General features: G+C 40.5%; 1 protein-coding gene across 2 annotated transcripts in view; it reads right to left on the reverse strand.

The window, feature by feature from the left end:
* AMMECR1 (AMMECR nuclear protein 1) overlaps window positions 1-16,728 on the reverse strand; it is a 126,003-nt gene extending 109,275 nt beyond the window's left edge. Inside the window, exon 1 of one of the 2 annotated variants that reach the window (XM_017546499.1) lies at window positions 16,097-16,728. In XM_017546499.1, the coding sequence (XP_017401988.1) occupies window positions 16,097-16,566 (470 nt within the window). In that variant the 5' untranslated portion in view covers window positions 16,567-16,728. The remainder of the gene's footprint in view (window positions 1-16,096) is intronic. The other variant, XM_037744976.1, reaches the window with a different exon arrangement.
* Window positions 16,729-17,015: the final 287 nt, after the last annotated feature.

Below are 17,015 nucleotides of genomic sequence, written 5' to 3' on the forward strand. Positions count from 1 at the left end.
TTTTCTCCTCACTGTAATGGTATATAATTCAAATTGCAGATTCTAGACTATGATATGAGGGAGAGTTCATTTACTTATAAACATAAACTGACTACATAGAGAACAGTTAGTGAGCATTATGCTAGTGTTGTTTTCTGTTTCCTGAGTATACTATACAATGATCATGCTTTAAAATCTGTCAAAGATTAGTCCCATATTTGGAAAATAATTTTCTTATATTCTAAAACATATTCTGGGGAATAACAGAAGGCAGTTACTAAAATAGGATTTTACAGTGATCACTGAAAAAGAAGTTTTAGGTTCTAAACTTATGTCTTAAAGACAAATCATCAGCTAAAATACTGAGAATTTTGCTTGCTTTTTCTTCAAAGCATAATCATTCCTCAACATAAAGTAAAAATATGCTGCTCTATGTAATTCAGGAAACTATTTTACAATATTGTTTCTAAATAATAGTATGAAACCTTTACAAGTTTGCTTATATAGTTTGTTTATTAGAGTTGTAGCATTCTTAAAGCTCATGTGAAGAACCACAAGGATCATTCCCATTAGCCTAATCTATTTTTACAATCTTCCTGAAATTATTATAATCCCTAGTACCTAAAATATCTCCGTTAAATTTGCAATATCCAAGTAAAATGGCTTCATTCACTTTTGGAGGAAAAACGGTGATCAAACCATTTAATTGTATCATAATTAGTATTTTTAAATTATATAAGTTTGTAGCTAGACAATTTTTCTAACTTCATGTTTGAGACACTGAAGTTCAGAAGAAAAAAAAACACAACATAGAAGGCACGTGGGCAGTGTGACATAACCAATGTTAATCTAACTGACTTAAGCTGAATGTTTACTGAAGAATGAAAGCACTCTGTCTACACAGCAGACTCCTGCTTATGTTATTTCCTAGTCTCTTGTCCAAGCTTCATGACATTCACAACATTAAAGGTGCCGGTGAGACATAATTAACTAGACAAAAGAGAAATTTTACCAAGAAAGAGGCCATTCACAGGCCACTAATAGTTTAAAATTGTCAACTGGTAGACCTTTATTTCTCAATGTCTGTTATAGCTAGTCTCCTGACAGGTCCCCTTGTTTGCTAGGTTCACTTCAACCTACTTTTGATTGGTACTCACTGACCACTGTATAATGTTCATCCTGACCTCTGTATCTAAGACGTTTCTCTGCCTAGACTGCTTTCTCCATCTATGAAAGCTCTACCTAGAATAAATCCTATTTTGTCTCTAAAGCCCTCCTGTGCAATCTTAGCCCACATTAGTCTATCCAAACAATGAATCCTACAGACATCATTGTCTCTGTCACTCATTTAGCTGTTGAATCGTATGTGACTTGTTTCATGAATCTTGTTGTCTTTTTTTTTCCCTCAGCAAGGCAATTTACTTCTATAAAAGGGTGCAGCTCACAGATGGAACAATGGCAAGTGCACACCTGGACAAGGGAGGGGAAGGGGTACTTATGTATGACAGAGGTCACTCCTACTGCTGTGTCATTCCCCTATTGGCTAGGGTTAAACCACAAGGTCTAGTCTAATTCTGATAGACTATTTTAAAGGGAACAGGGTTACGAGCCAGAGTGGCGGGGTGGGTAGTTTGGCAGGATGGATGGTTACGGACAGGTCAGGGCAGGTAAGCAGGGGTCAAAGCAGGTGACCAGAACAGGTAACCAGGATGAGTCAGGACAGAGCAGGGGACAGGGGGAACAGGTGTGAAATACTGATTAGAACTAGTGGAAAAGGCTGTTTACTGAAACTACAAGGAAATTAAATTTTAAAATAGAGAATTAAAGAATAAGTGAGCTGAACATACTGACATACTGATTCTTTGAAGAGAAACTTGGGTTCACTATAGCTAACAATCTCCCCATCTTGAATTTTTACAGTTTTCTTTACTTTTTCTCTTCAAAATTCCTTAACATGTATTGGCTTAGTTTTTCTACTATCCCTTTGACAGCATCCCTGGTGTAATTAATAAACTACTGTTGATCATAATAAATGTAATTATTTAATTTATATTTTTAAATTTTCACCTACGAAAATATTGACTTAAATCCTGCATCTATTTGATCTTGGGTTTTAAATTTATTTAGTAACTCCAATAATGTTTATATAAAAATGGAGGTTAAAGGGCCCATGTGAGGCACTTCTTTTTTATGATTTTCTTTTTCTTTTTTTTTTTTTAATCGTGTTGACGGAATGCTAGGGTGAAAGGGATGGCCAATAAGACTAGAGCACATGTGCTGCTCCAATTACTTGGCAGAGCAACCAGCAATAGTCCCCTGCAATACCACCACACATTTGCCTGGGGATGAACAAGGGCAGACTGACTGGTAAGCTCTTGAAAAGGCTTGGTTTTACTGCACCCTGTTAAGTCTTCAAGGAATGCCAACATTTCCCCCTGCCATGAAAGGTACAAGGTAAAGTTAACATTGGCAGCTGGAGGCCAGATGGCCCTTGGGGGACTGACTTGCAGGGCTCTTAACCTCAGGGAAAAACAGTGAAAGAGTCTTACATGACCCATCACCCCAGGGTGTGGGGTTCTGGAAGAAAGCTACCATACAGTTCATGCCTGGTCCATGAGAGGACCACTCAAGTGGAAAGGGGACAATCTGAGTATCTGGCCTGGCTGTGGCACAAGTCTAACAGTTGCTCTTGCCTAGCATGCAAACAGAATATCTACTCCATTCCAGCCAAGCATGTGCATCCTGATACTGTGTTTCAATTGCTATAGTTTGTTTTAAATCTTTAACCTCTACAGAAACTACTTTGGTTTTATCCTTGGGTAGATGAGAAGAGAAGGTTTGGTTAGTGGAGAATTTAGGAGAGGGAGAAGGGGGTGCAGGAAGTGAGGAGGCAATAAACCACATTTTAAAAGGATCTATGGAGTCCTTCCCTGAGACTTCTGTTCCTATATCATAGAAACGGCTTAATGAAAGGGAAGAGCTCTGGGGAGCAGAGATGGTAATCTGTCTGACAATGGGGAGGGAAAACCCCTTTAGTAAAATGAATATATGGTTTTAAGAAACTGCAAGTACTAGTTGGAGCAGTCCATCCTTGCTCTTTAGTGGTCCACAGGACATTGGACCAACTATGGCATAAAAGCTCTGTATTGAGGGGGCATGACTTGTGGTTGACACTAGGCTCTTATTGAAATTTTCCAAGACTAAATGGTCCCAATTCACTAATGTCCAGTCTGAGAAGAGCCAGGAAGGACAGAGGTATTTTTGTGAAGTGAAGAGCTGTCTTTGACTTGGCAAGTCTCCAAAGGGTATAACAAGGCAAGTATTAAATGTAACAGCTTGAGGCAAAATTGACTTCGTTACATTAATAACTAGATGGTCAGCAATAGAGAGAGGAAAGAAGGAAGAGTAACAGAATAAAGAGTAATAGAATAAAGAGCTTTAAATCTTTCTTAGCTTTAGTTTAGTAGGGTTTTCCCCTGGGACTATGGCCCATGACTCCAGAGGGTTCGGCACCTTTTTGACTTGGGTGTGAGGAGTCCATCCTTTTTCTGCTGTCCAGACTGCCGTCTAAGTAGTTAGGAACACCACGTAAGGTCTTTCCTAGGCCAGTTGGAGCTTTTCCTTCTCTCCAACTTTTGACAAGGACATGGTCCCCAGGCTGGTGCTGGTGTGATGGAAACTCTGGGAGTGGCACCTTGGTCTGCCCCAACCACCAAGGAAATACTTTGCCAGCTCCTGGGCATTTCCTTCCTTGATCTGTGCACAGATCTGTGCACAGATCTGCATGGTTGCCACAGTATGTGAGGATCCTTTACCCTAGGTCGTTAGCCAGTTTCCACATTGCTAAGAGTATGGGCTTATTCCTCACACAGGGTTAGTCCTGACTTTTCACTCATGAGGCCGCCACAAGGAGGCAGTGGGGGGCAACCCTCCTCACGAGAGAGAACCAGAGACCACCCTAAGAGGGGAATGGAGTCCCGGTATGGGCCACCAAGATTGTTAATAAGTAGAATTTTCAATGCCGCAAAAGAAGTAGCACTCGAATATAAATTTCCTCAGCAAGGCGATTTACTTCTATAGATGAGTGCAGCTCACAGATGGAACAATGGCAAGTACACTGAGTCTTGTCTTTTCAACATGACTGCAAGCTTTTTAAAGACATGAAGCATGGTTTATGCGTATTTTATAGACTTCTCACCCATACTCATAAAAGAGTCTAGTGTAGTATTCTACCCATAACAGTTGTATTACTTATTGAAATGAAATATTAGAACTAGTCATAATATTAAGAGCAGTACTTGCTTAGACTAAGAGATAGGTATTGATGTCAACTACAGTCTTAAGATAATACTGGCAAAAAAAGACTCAAGGCTTGAAGAAATATTCATTTTAAAAGTCTGTAAGCAAAGGGATAATCATAGTAAAAATTCTACTTTTTTGTTTAGAACTGCAAAGCCATCTCTAAATGGAACAAGTTAGATACTGCTCCAAAACCTAAATTGATGCATTACAATTTAGTGATATTATTTTTAAAATATCAACACCCTAGCTAATGATACAGAGCCTCATACTGGTTATATAGAAAACAGGCCAAACAAACAACATTCAAGACCTGCAACCTGACTATATCTGTTATTTCACAGATGCCACTGCCACATTTAGATGAGTCTTTTATTAGAAACAAGTGTGTATACTACAAGAAGCAATTTCAAGAAGTGCTTACCTGAAGTGGTTTATATATACACATATAGACTTAAAGGCCCTACTTATAATATTCCATTATGCAATGTATCTTCTAATTTTCCATCTCTCTAGAAAACACATTTCCTCAGAAACATTCTTTAGAAACTGTCAAAATTGATGTTCTCCTTAAATGCTTTAACACTTCCACCTTTAAAAGTGGGTGAACAGGCGGGGCGCAGTGGCTCACACCTGTAATCCCAGTACTTTGGGAGGCCAAGGCAGGTGGATCACCTGAGATCAGGAGTTTGTGACTAGCCTGGCCAACATGGTGAAACCTGTCTCAACTTACAAAAAAAAAAAAATCAGCTGGGCATGATGGCACATGCCTATAATCCGAGCAGCTTGGGATGCTGAGGCAGGAGAATTGCTTGAACCTGGAAGGCAAAAGTGGCAGTGAGCTGAGATCGCGCCACTGCACTCCAGCCTGGGTGACAGAGCAGGACTTCATCTCAAAAAAAAAAAAAAAAAAAAAAAAAAAAAAGTTACTTCTAACTTTAATGCCTTTACTCTAGTTTACTCATAATCATCAACAGGTTTGGAAAAATAAATACCTCAAAGCCTAAATTAGGCTCTCTTGTAAAAAGGATTTGTGCACCTCTAATACATGTATAAGATTGATTTGTAAAGGATTTCCAAAATTCCTATAAGAAATTAGTTGTTTTAAGTAGAGCCACTATTATGTGCCTTTAAAAAACAAGCTAAGCATAGTGCTTCTAGTTAACATTACTATATACTTAAACATTTAGAAGAGAGTAAAATCTCGTGTTTTTTACCACAATAAAAAATAAGTGGCCAGGCGTGGTAGCTCATGCCTGTAATCCCAGCACTTTGGGAGGCCGAGGCAGGCAAATCACCTGAGGTCAGGCGTTCAAGACCAGCCTGGCCAACAAAAATACAAAAATTAGCCAGGCATGATGGCAGATACCTGTAATCCCAGCTACTCAGGAGGCTGAGGCAGGAGAATCACTTGAAATGGGAGGCAGAAGCTGCAGTGAGCTAAGATCAGACCATTGCACTCCAGCCTGAGCGACACAGCGAGACTCTATCTCAAAAAAAAAAAAAAAGAGTAAAATAAACTAAAATCAGCCTACATATATATAATTAAAGATAAACTGATAAACAAAAACTGGCTGACACTCTAGTTACCTGTGAGAATGTAATTTGCAAATTAAATTGACCATAGTAGGTCTTTCTAAGACAAGGTACAGAAGAGATAAGTTTGTACCTTTGTATGACTGTATTCTGCAGCCAGTAAGAAATTATACCTGGGTCTATCCTTTAGTAGAGTCTGTTCCATTATCTTTGGTACAGAGAATAACTGAGAGCAAACTGTATGAAACAAACTTCACACATCTAAGTAAAGGCTATCAGGCCTAAAAAAAAGTAAGAATAATTACAGGAGAGTGGCTATATTTATGCTCTTTTGGGTAAAGCTACTTGTCCCAACAGCTTCCAAAGTTATGCAGAGGCCTCATTCTGAAAACATTGTACAAACAGTTTTCAACGTGGTCTCTTAGAAGCATTAAAAGGACACATAGCAGGTCCTCATATTATGAAACTTCATGATATGCATTTGTTTCTGCTAGGAGCTTTCTTTTTTTTTTTTCTTTGAGACAGGGTCTGACTCTGTCATCCAGGCTGGAGTTCAGTGGTGCGATCACGGCTCAATGCAGCCTCAACCTCCTGGGTTCAAGCAATCCCCCCACCTCAGCCTCCCAGGTAGCTGGGACTACAGGTGCGTGCCATTATGCCAAGTTTTAAAAATATATAATTGTAGAAATAGGGTCTCACTATGTTGTCCAGGCTGGTCTGGAACTACTGGGCTCAAGCGATCCTCCTGCCTTGGCCTCTCTAAGTGCTGGAATTACAGGCGTGAGCCACAGCACCAGGCCAGAAGAATTATTTTTTTAACAAGAATGTTGTGGCCATTTGTCCTAAAGGAGGGATATCTAAGTTTTTATAATGTAAAACATGTCCCTTGGAGCACTCCTGCTCCAGATCAGATGCTCAATCTCCCTTTTCTGCCCTGAATCCATGCTTTACCTCACTTGAATACAATTCATTTTACTCCCTCCCCTATTCCTGTATGCCCTCTGTCCCTGCCTCAAGCCCCAGGTGACTCTCTTTCTCCACAAAGCCAATGCCTACAATGTGGGAGAGCCAAGTCCCACAAAAAAACTTCCCTGACAGGTTAATAGTTGGAGGAGTTTGTGGAGTAAAGTATACCACAAACCACACATCATCCACCTCATTAGTGTCAGAGAAATAGTATATCATCCCTTTTTGTTCTTGTGAAGGTTTTTTGAGTGGACAAGTAGAAGAGTGTGGGGTAGATGGATCTGTGAACTCAACAAAAAATTTTAACTACTGACTTCCTCAGTGCCTACCTAACATCAAAGAGCTGTTCCACAAAATCAAGTACCCAGTCAAGCTAGTGGCAAATTTTTTATTGACTTGTTTTGTTTTAATGCAAAAGAAGCTGTGACAAGTTTGGTTTTTAATTTGTTTTTGTCGTTATCATGGGGAAAACTCATGAAGTATGTTGAGAACACCTACTCATGGAAGAAAGGCCAAGACTTCATGAGATTCTTCTTTAGTGAATAAATCACCAATGCCATCTTCTAATTACCACATAAAAAGGATGTAAAAAGCACCCATCAATCTAAACACTTTAGTGTTGTTCAAAATCAGCATACACAAAGTGTTTGCCTTGCTACAATGAATTGTGTACTGAGGCCCAAATTTTACCAGCTGTATAACTTATTTGCACCCCAAACCACCTAAACCTAACCGTGTGGTTGTTAGGCTACTATAAGCAATAACGATGTCACAGAAAAGAAACACACTAATGTAACTAGCCCACTAGCCCATAAGAATTTCTTTGAGGCAGATACAGTGCTGTGGGACCCCTAGGCTAACAGCATCAAAACCAATTTTTCACAGATTCCATCCTATAAGAATGACTCAAAGATCCACTAACACCTAAAGCAAAGCAGAGAATCTAATGTCACCACCTTGCAGCAATCCTAGATCTCAATAGAAAATATGTTACTAAAGTTGTATGTAATATCCTTACAAATCACAGTGAAAGTATATGGAACAGCAAGGTGAACCATAGAGGCTGTTAATTCAATCTCACTACTTTCCATTACTAGAGAACTGGTCAGCATCTTCTGGCAGGATATTGCATAATACAGTCAACTGTGCTCTCCCAGCACTGCATGTGGCTTTGGGTCACAATGTGGATTATCTGTAAAATGAAACAGGTAGGGAAAGGCAAGAATCATCAAGACTATCACAGACCTTATTGAAAAAAAATTAATATTAGTAGGCCTGTACTCAAGCAGAACTTTTCACTTTTGCCCATCTACTGAAGATCGCAAAGATCCTAAAGCAATATTGCTGATCCCATCAGTTCATAACACCCATCCTTCATCACTGAACAAAGCTGCAAAACAGATCCAGCTTGATTCCGTCTATTTTACTTTCTAAGCTTGAGGACACACAACCTAGAATCTCGTACCAAAAGGCACTTCTAGTCCTTCAAAAATTTCCTTTAAGTTCTAAAACTATGAGTTCCTGAATGGTCTGCCATGAGGCTTTATTTTGCTCAAGGCTGTGCTATGATATACACATAAGAAAATGTAAAGATCACTGCCTGCTTTACAAATTGATAAGTCTGAAGACTGAGAAAATGTAAAAACCTACTTTAAAGAAAGCCAACGGTCTGCCAGGTACTTTTACTAGCAACACAAAGCTGAAAACTGTCACTGATATCAACTTATCTGAGCAGTTCAAAGTCACAAGGTGGGGGAGTGATCCAAAGGACCAACCAAAATATCACAATAGTTCTGTTGCTTCTCTGTGTTCTGCTAATTCAAAAAGTAACATTTTATAAACTCCAACACTTGGAACTACACATAGTAAGAAATGTGACTTCATCTGCCCAACCATTTGTTTCTTTCCATATTCCCTCCACGTTTTTTAATGGCACCACCATCCTCATGGTTCCTCAGGCTTAGGAACTCTGAATTATCTTCAAAGCCTCTCTTCTTTCACTTCTGCCAAGCAACCAGAATGTTTTTTGTTTTGTTTTGTTTTGTTTTATTTTGTTTTGTTTTCCTGCAGTGCCTCTCTATGCTTGTGTAGTCACCTAATCACAGGTCCTCACCTAAAAACTATTCCAGCTACCTTTATATTTGATACAAATTCTATAAACCAATGTGTCTTCTCATCCTTTCTCCCAAATTAGATACAGTTGGGAATAGGTGAAGAGGGAAAGGGGAGGAGAATTCTTATATGTGTGATCAAATTTTATAGCCATTCCAACAGAGCTGTTTAACAAACTTTTCCTGAGCAGAAGAATAGCTAGGCACAGAGCCAAGAAAAGAAGAGGCAATGATGGAAGCCAAAAACAGGTGAGCTACAATCTTTCCACTCCTACACAAAACCTGGCCCTACAGTACAAGCCCTTGCATATGCTGATAACTTCTTCCAATTCTTAATTTTGCAACATTCCTATATTCACAAACTCTGCCCCTGGGGTGGCTTTTTCACTTCCCAATGCCAGTTTTCCTACTGCCCTCATAACCTTAAGCCTAGTCTCCCCTATCCTGAGACTCTTCTCCCAATTCATCTATACTCTAAAGGACTCTTCTACAAATCCTGTTCTCTTCCTAATACAAGAAACTATATAAGCAGATGCAAGATCTCTTATCCAGCTTCCCCAGAGGATTCTCAACATGAAGGCTACTTTTAATTTCCTTTAAGTTTTATGATCTTAGAGACCAGAACAAGGGGAGTGGTATGAAGAATGCTGAGAGTGCAAGTTGCTGACTGAAGACAGCTGCTGGGAATCCCCAAGTACTGTGGCAAGGGGTGTGGTGGTGACAGCAATGGGTTTAAGAACAACCTAGTAAGACTTCAAGATTTACTGGTCAAACAGACTCTACCAATAATTTCTGTACCTCCTCCATTTAAAAACTTAGTTCCAGTTATTCCTTCTCTATAGCCTTCTCCTTGACCACTCCTTTATTCCGTGTCATTTCCATGCATATGTATTTTATGTCTATTTTATTAATCTACAATCATGTATATATTGCTTTGTAAGTATTTCAAGCAACTTTGATAATGGTATCATATCTTGAACAGGACTGTAAGCTCTGTGAGGATAGGACTACTTCTTCTATTTTTTGGTTTCCAACCATGGAACTTAGGATAATGTATATGCTTTTTTATAAAAACAGGGTTTTTTTCCAATGACATATAATTTCCACTCAGCTATTCAACACTAACATTTTTAACTTTGAGCAAGTATGAATGTATGAAACACTAAGAGCTGTAGAAAATACACCCACACTTGATACAAAAGATGCCACTTATAGTTGGACCGAACATAAAATATGCTCCACCCAACCAACTATACTATTACACTGTAGTTCTTCCTTCGGGTTCTTTTCTTTATACTACATAAGCTGTGGGTCATTTTTGCTCTTAGCAACACTAACTACAGAAGCTAAACTCTAAATAAGTTTACTGTTGGGAATCTACTCTTCCCACCTACACAACCACTGGTTTCCCACACTGTCTCCAGTGTCTTGTGAGCAACTGCCCAATTACTGATTGTGGAAAGACAGCTTACACATTGAGGGTCCATTCTTGGCAGACACTGGGTTTTACTGCTGGTCCTCACTTAGCTTAATTGATTCAGAACAGTATCAAAAAGAGACATTATTACACAAGTTTGAAAAAGAGACTATTTAACAAAATTTAAATGTAAAAGCCCTGGTTATTGTGCTACTTTATAACAGACAAGCATGTGTGACTTCGAGAGTACAGAATAATGCCTATTGAAATCAGGAAAACTTGGGAACTGACTAATCTCATTACACAAGTTTTAGTGTTTCACACATAAATTCTCAAAAAGTAAAATTGTCTATAAATAGGAAATGCAACTCACTTCAAAAATATAATCCACTGAAGCTAAAGGTTTTAGTGTTTATAACACAAATTGTTTCAAAAAGCATACAGTTTTTAAAAAGGCAACACCACAAATATTAGCATGTGCCTGAGAAACACATACTTAGGAAAACAACTCATGCATGGGTAACAGACCATTTTTCACTTTTTCAGTAGTGGTCTTTCTTCCCATTGGACTGAGAGATTTCAGCAGAGATTCCTACTTGGCTGCCACCCGCTAACTGAAACCTGAATGCAGCACAAACATAATTCATAAGCAAGAAAAATTATGGGCTAAATTATCACTCCCTTTGGCCATATGAGGGAGAAGGCAAAATAAGCATTGTCTTTTTAACTAAATATACCTTGTCCCACATATACCTTTATGCATGGATATAAAAACAATTTTGTGATTTATATTTCTCCATCCTTCTAGCTCAGTCACTGAGGGCTTTTACAGAACAACTGACAACTGGGGACATGCCTGCCTTCTTTTCTATCAGTAATATACAACATCAGATTGTCTTCTAATGGGAATCAACACTGTTAAAAAACCACCATATTTTATCTTAAAAGACTCAACAATTTTTCTGATAGTGTTTTTCTTTTATAAGAAAAACTATGCATTATGACAAAAGAATGCAAGTTAGTACCATTATGTTAGTATGGATAAGGAAATCTGTCATGACTTCATGGCATTATGCGCAACAGACAGATACATCTTCTGGTTATTCTGGTCAATCTTCATCAAAAAGCATATAATAAAAATACAATAACTTATGTATAAAATGCAAATTTAATATCACTTTAACCTGAGCTGCACTATCAAATCATCTTTTTGATAGTGCAATAGGATTACTACAGTTCTGGTGAAAGAAAGTGCCTACTCCCAATACAACCCAATTCCTCCCAAGCACACTGAAAAACAGTAACTTGACTACTGTGGCAAGATGATAAAGAGTTAACTGTTCAAACACCTCATCAGAGTCTCAAAATCTGCATGTTTGGGAGTGGATTTTTTTTAAAATACATTTTATTCATTGCAATTTAAAACCACACTTATTGATGTATTTTAACAATAAAGAATCTTCTCTGTGCTATGGTCTATACAAAATGTAGTATTATGTTAACTTCAAAGGTGGTAAGATGATTAAAATAAAAAGTTCAAGTAACGTGACACGCAGCAGCATTAAAGATACAAGACTAAACAGTCCCAATGCCTTAGCAGAATCCTTTTATATTTTTGTTACAGTGGGAAAGTCTTAAAATGAAATCCAGCAACCATAAGCACACACAAAAGCTTTTAAAATCTTTTCACAAGACGTTAGTGAAAGAAAGAATCATAAGAGCATTTTTATGGGAACAAAGGGGGCTTTACTTATTAAAATCAATACTATTGACCTTAAGGTATCATATTTGTAATGTTTTTAACTCCTAAAATGTATATCTTACATTTAACAATTTCTGAAAAAGGACCTAAAATCATACCACGGGTTTCCAAGAGTCACCCTCACCCCTCAGCTAAAACCATCCCAAGAACCTCAGACTCTTGGCAACACTCAATCTCCACGGTGCTAAGTTAGAATGAACATGCTAAAGCATAATGACACAGAAGCAGGAAGTTTTATACTGAAAAATGGCCTTGAAAATTGCCTTTCCATTATAGTCGCTGAAGTACTCATTCAGGTCCTCACTTCTCTCTAGCCCAGTGGTTCTCAACATGTGGCCCTGGGAACTGTAGCATCAGCATCACCAGGGAACTTGTTAGAAATGCAAATTCACAGCCCCACCCCACACCAACTGAATCAGAAACTCTGGGAATGGGGCCCAGCAACTTGTGTTTTAACTAGCACTACAGATTATGATGTACTCCAAAGTTTGGGAACCAGTCCTCCTTAAACTTTAATGTGCAGAAGAATCACCTGGGGAGCCTGTTAAAATGCAGATTCGAATTCAACAAGTCTAAGGCAGGGCCTGAGAGCCTACATTTGTAACAATTGCTAAGGTGATGTCTTCTGCAGACTACAATGCAAGAGCTTCTCAAATCAGTTGTTTACTGAAATTACCCAGGGTGCTCATAAAATACAGATTCCAAGGCATTACCCTAGACCAAATTAATCCAAATCTCAAGAGAAAGATTCAGTAGAATGTAACCAGTGGTTCGCCACCTTGGCTGCACATTAAACTCACCTGGGGAGCTTTTACTAATCCTGATTCCCAGGCCCCATCCAAGACCAATTAAATCAGAATCTCTGGGGTTGGGACTCAGGCATCCATATTTTTAATAACTTCCCAGTGACTCCAATGTGCAGCAAGGTTAAGAATGGCTGCTCTAGAGTCTAACTGGCTCAACACTCGGCACAGTGGATCCCTTTATAGTAGCAAACAGGTTCCTAAAAAATAGCTATCTGGGCTCACTGACATAAATCCAAGAGCTCTGAGTTTGAATAGCAAAATGCAGTAAAGTTTTCCTCATGTCTTGAACCGGATTTCTGTGCACAAACCTGCCTGTACAATGCTCTCTGCAATTGGGTAGGTACTTAAAAAATGGCAGCAACAGTTAAGAATTTGTATCTATATAGCCTGTTCATATATTGACATCCCCTCGATACTGAAACATATAGATGACTTGAAATTTCCAATAATCTTTCAGAGTGGAAGGATAACTAACTGATGGGTCTAGAACTTCTAAACTTAGAAAATGAGGATTTCACCAGTTACAGACATTGAGAGAAAGGTTGTGGAGATGGATGAAAAGAGTGTGCTTTTACATGAACAGTTAAAATTGTCAAAAGCGCATCTTCTGGTGGACAGAGACAGGACCTGAAATACACTGCTCATGACATGATAATCACTGAGAGAAAAAATCCCAATATATCTATTTATGTCTTATGGCACTTAGGATAAACCCACACTAGTAAGTACACAATGCTGTTAAATGTAAAACAGAAAGACAAATGTGTGGTAGTTACTAAGGCACTCTTAAATGCTTAGTTATTTCCCTCCCATAATCAACAAGTTTTCCTGAATTTTCCACAGTACACCTCAAACATGAATTGAAGATAAATGGAAATAAGGCAGTCCACTTTCCACTTATGTGAACTTTCATTCTCCACTTGGTCATGTTCAGTGTCTACTCTAAATTAGCTGTTTTATAGAATACACGACATATTCAAGGTCTGCTAAATAATAATAGTTATTATTCTTCCACCACTGTTTCAACATATCCACAGTGGTCAAAAGTGTGTCCTATCATCTGTTTAATTCCATGAAAAAGAACTCCAGGGGCTGGTCAAAAGTGTGTCCTATCATCTGTTTAATTCCATGAAAAAGAACTCCAGGGGCTGGGGTATTTGAAGAGAATACGTGTGCAAAGTGGCTACTGTTAAAATGATATTTTCAAAAGCATTTTCTGTATGAACTGGTCAAGCTCACTTTCCTTTTAAAATTCTTGTTATAGTCATTGAGTTAACCCAAACTCACTTTAAAATGTGTGAAAATAGCACCTCCTGAAAGTGTGTTCTCATATGCTTTGGAGCAATGGAGCGTGAATACTAAAACAGCCTTTGCCAAACTCATGTAAGAGCTCAAGAACTAAACAGGAGTGAATTTTTGCAGTCCCATGACTTTGCAGAGCCAACCTAAGTATCATCCCAGGACTAGCTTTAATACATCACAGACATCCAAGAGAAGGCAGGAAAGTCACAAATAAGTGACTCAAACTAATAAATATTTCACAGATTTTTTTACATGGCAGTCTTTTCAAAATGAATTTTGCTTCTTAACCAAAAAAATTAATTGGCTAAATAAAGGTGTGGACTTAGGATTTAAGCGTCTAGAATTAACACTATGAAATGTATAAAGATATTTACTGGACAAAGTGTTCTCCTGGATGCTCTTTCTTGCACTTCTCATGAACCAATGCCCAAAGATTAACCAAGTCTAAAAGAAAATGCACAGACCACAGAAGAGTCATACAAAATTAAAGACATTTAAAGCATAAAAGCCAAAGAAAACAAACAGTACAAATGCACAATTTCCAGGACACTTTATTGTAATTTCCACTTTACATATTAATTTAATATTTTAGTCTAGGCAGAAGTGTTTATACTTATCCAATAGTAGTCCAATCCTCTAATCTCACAAAATGAAAAGGAGCAATTTTAAAAGAACATCAATCCAGGTATTTATGATATGGGGACAAGGCACACTTGTCGTAGCTGGAAAAGGGGCTGAAGTCTTTCAGTACGAGTTTCACTGAAATTTTTCTGTATTATTATTCTTGTTGATGCTAAGTACTCAAATAAAAGCAATTGCACTTTTTCTCATTCTGCCCTCTCTTGGTCTTTACATTCTGTCTAGCATTTAACTCAAAAAGTCAGTTTACACTCAGTTTACACATTAAAAATAAACCATATGCCCCATCTCCCACACATCCAAATGGACAGGGATTAGAATTAACCTGGCTTTTAGTTGTAACAGTGCTTTCTTAAAATTTTTCAACCACACACTTGAAGGGTAAAATAATTTGAGGTACAAAACCAAAGGAAACCATAACAATTCCTACACAGTTACTATTTAACTGTTTTGAAATCGTCGAGTATAACATGGATTTCTTAAAAAGTGAAATCAACACAAAAGCGAATGCATGCTTAATGTACAAACTGACAGTGGCTCTGTGGGGACAGCTCTCTTTGAATGAGCTATTACCCAGGCGGTGGAATGAAAAAAAAGAAAGGTCTCTTCAAATGTGAGGAAGCCGGCAGTGCGCTCGCTACACGAGAAACAGATTTTAACGGGTGTATTTGGATAAAAATAGGTAGTAAGGGAAAATGTGTTTTAAGAAACCTCCCCGTTCCCTAGGGCACAAGGAAATCCAGAGGAAAAGATGGGTAACCTTCTCACAAGCTCCAGAGCTAAGTTCCATCACTAACAGAAGTTGCATAGTTGTTATTTTTCGCCCTGCAATGGGATAGTAGTTCTCCATGTGCAAGGTACGCGGGGCGGGAATACTGGCGGGGCTTTCACTTGGGGTAATGGAAACCAAAGTGAGGAGAGGTCGACACCTTGAGTAACAACCCAGATCTCCAAAACCCCTGCAGGGTGAGGGGTGGTGGGGGTGGTTAAGGAGATAAGGAAAGAGTCAAAACTCCTCGAAGTTATCGCAAAGAGAAAGCTAACACCTCTGGGAGCCCCGGGGCCATCCCTTGCAAGCAGCACCCTGCTCCAAGTGTGGGGTGCCTGCCTCGGAGGGCAGAAAGCGGAGGGTGCCCTTACTTCAGTTAAGTGGCTCCGGGGACCCGGGCAGCGAGAGGGCAGGGGCATCCGCCGGCCAGGAGGCGGACTCGCACTTTGCCTCAACTCTGAGCCCCATCCCGAGCGCAAGGGAGAGGGCGGCAGAGGGCACGGTACTCACTAGGGCTCGTTGGTGAATCGGGGGGTCCGGGGCTGCTGGTATCCGTACAGGTGACAGTAGAGCACATCGAAGCAAAAGCAGCACATCTCTGCTGACACCACCATCTTCCGGGAGCCCGGCGATGAGGACGAGGCGGCGGACGAAGAGGAGGGTGAGGAAGAGGTGGCGGCGGCCGGGGTAGAAAGTAGGGTCCCCACTCCGCAGCTCGCTGGTGGCGACAGGGCGATCCCCCCGCCGCCGCCGCAGCTCTCGGGGGGAGAGAGGGTACAGCCGCTGCCGCTACCTCCTCCGGTTAGACCTCCCAGCCCGTTGAGCCGCGTACCGGCGCCTCCTAGTCCCAGCTCCCCAGCTCGGCACTGGCTCTCTCCGCTGCAGTGGGAGGAGGAGGAGGCGCCACCACCGCCACCGGAGCCAGAGGGGGGCGAACTGGACAGTTTCTGCTTCTTCACCCCGCAGCAACCCGCCGCCATCTTGGAACAGTCTCCCCCACGCAGCGTTTCCGACCCATAAGTGAGGCGAGCTAGCGGCGGGGGCGAGCACGCTGCGGCCCCGGCCGCCGGGGGCGCGCCAGAGGCTGGCGGGGCGCGCGCGCGCCGCTCCCGGCCCCGTCTGCCTAGACACGCGGCTGCCCCGCGCGCGCCCCCGCCTCGGCGCGCGCCCCGCGCTTTCGCGGCTGGGTGCCTCACGCCTGTCCAGCCCGACTCGTGCCGCTTCTGAGCTGCAGCCCCAGCCCCAATCTCAATCTCTGCGGCCGGCATAGGATGGAAGACAGGAAGCCGATTAGGAAGGTGAAGGAAACAAGAGTCAGGCAGTGGCGAGTGGGCGCAAAGGGAGGAGGTGGGCACGCCTGGGAAGGAAGGAACGAAAGGGAAACTAGTGGGGGCAGGGGGGAAGAAAGGAGAAAGTCCGAGGTAAGCAT

This window comes from Cebus imitator, unplaced genomic scaffold (genome assembly GCF_001604975.1).
Source record: "Cebus imitator isolate Cc_AM_T3 unplaced genomic scaffold, Cebus_imitator-1.0 Scaffold189, whole genome shotgun sequence".
NCBI lineage: Eukaryota > Metazoa > Chordata > Mammalia > Primates > Cebidae > Cebus > Cebus imitator.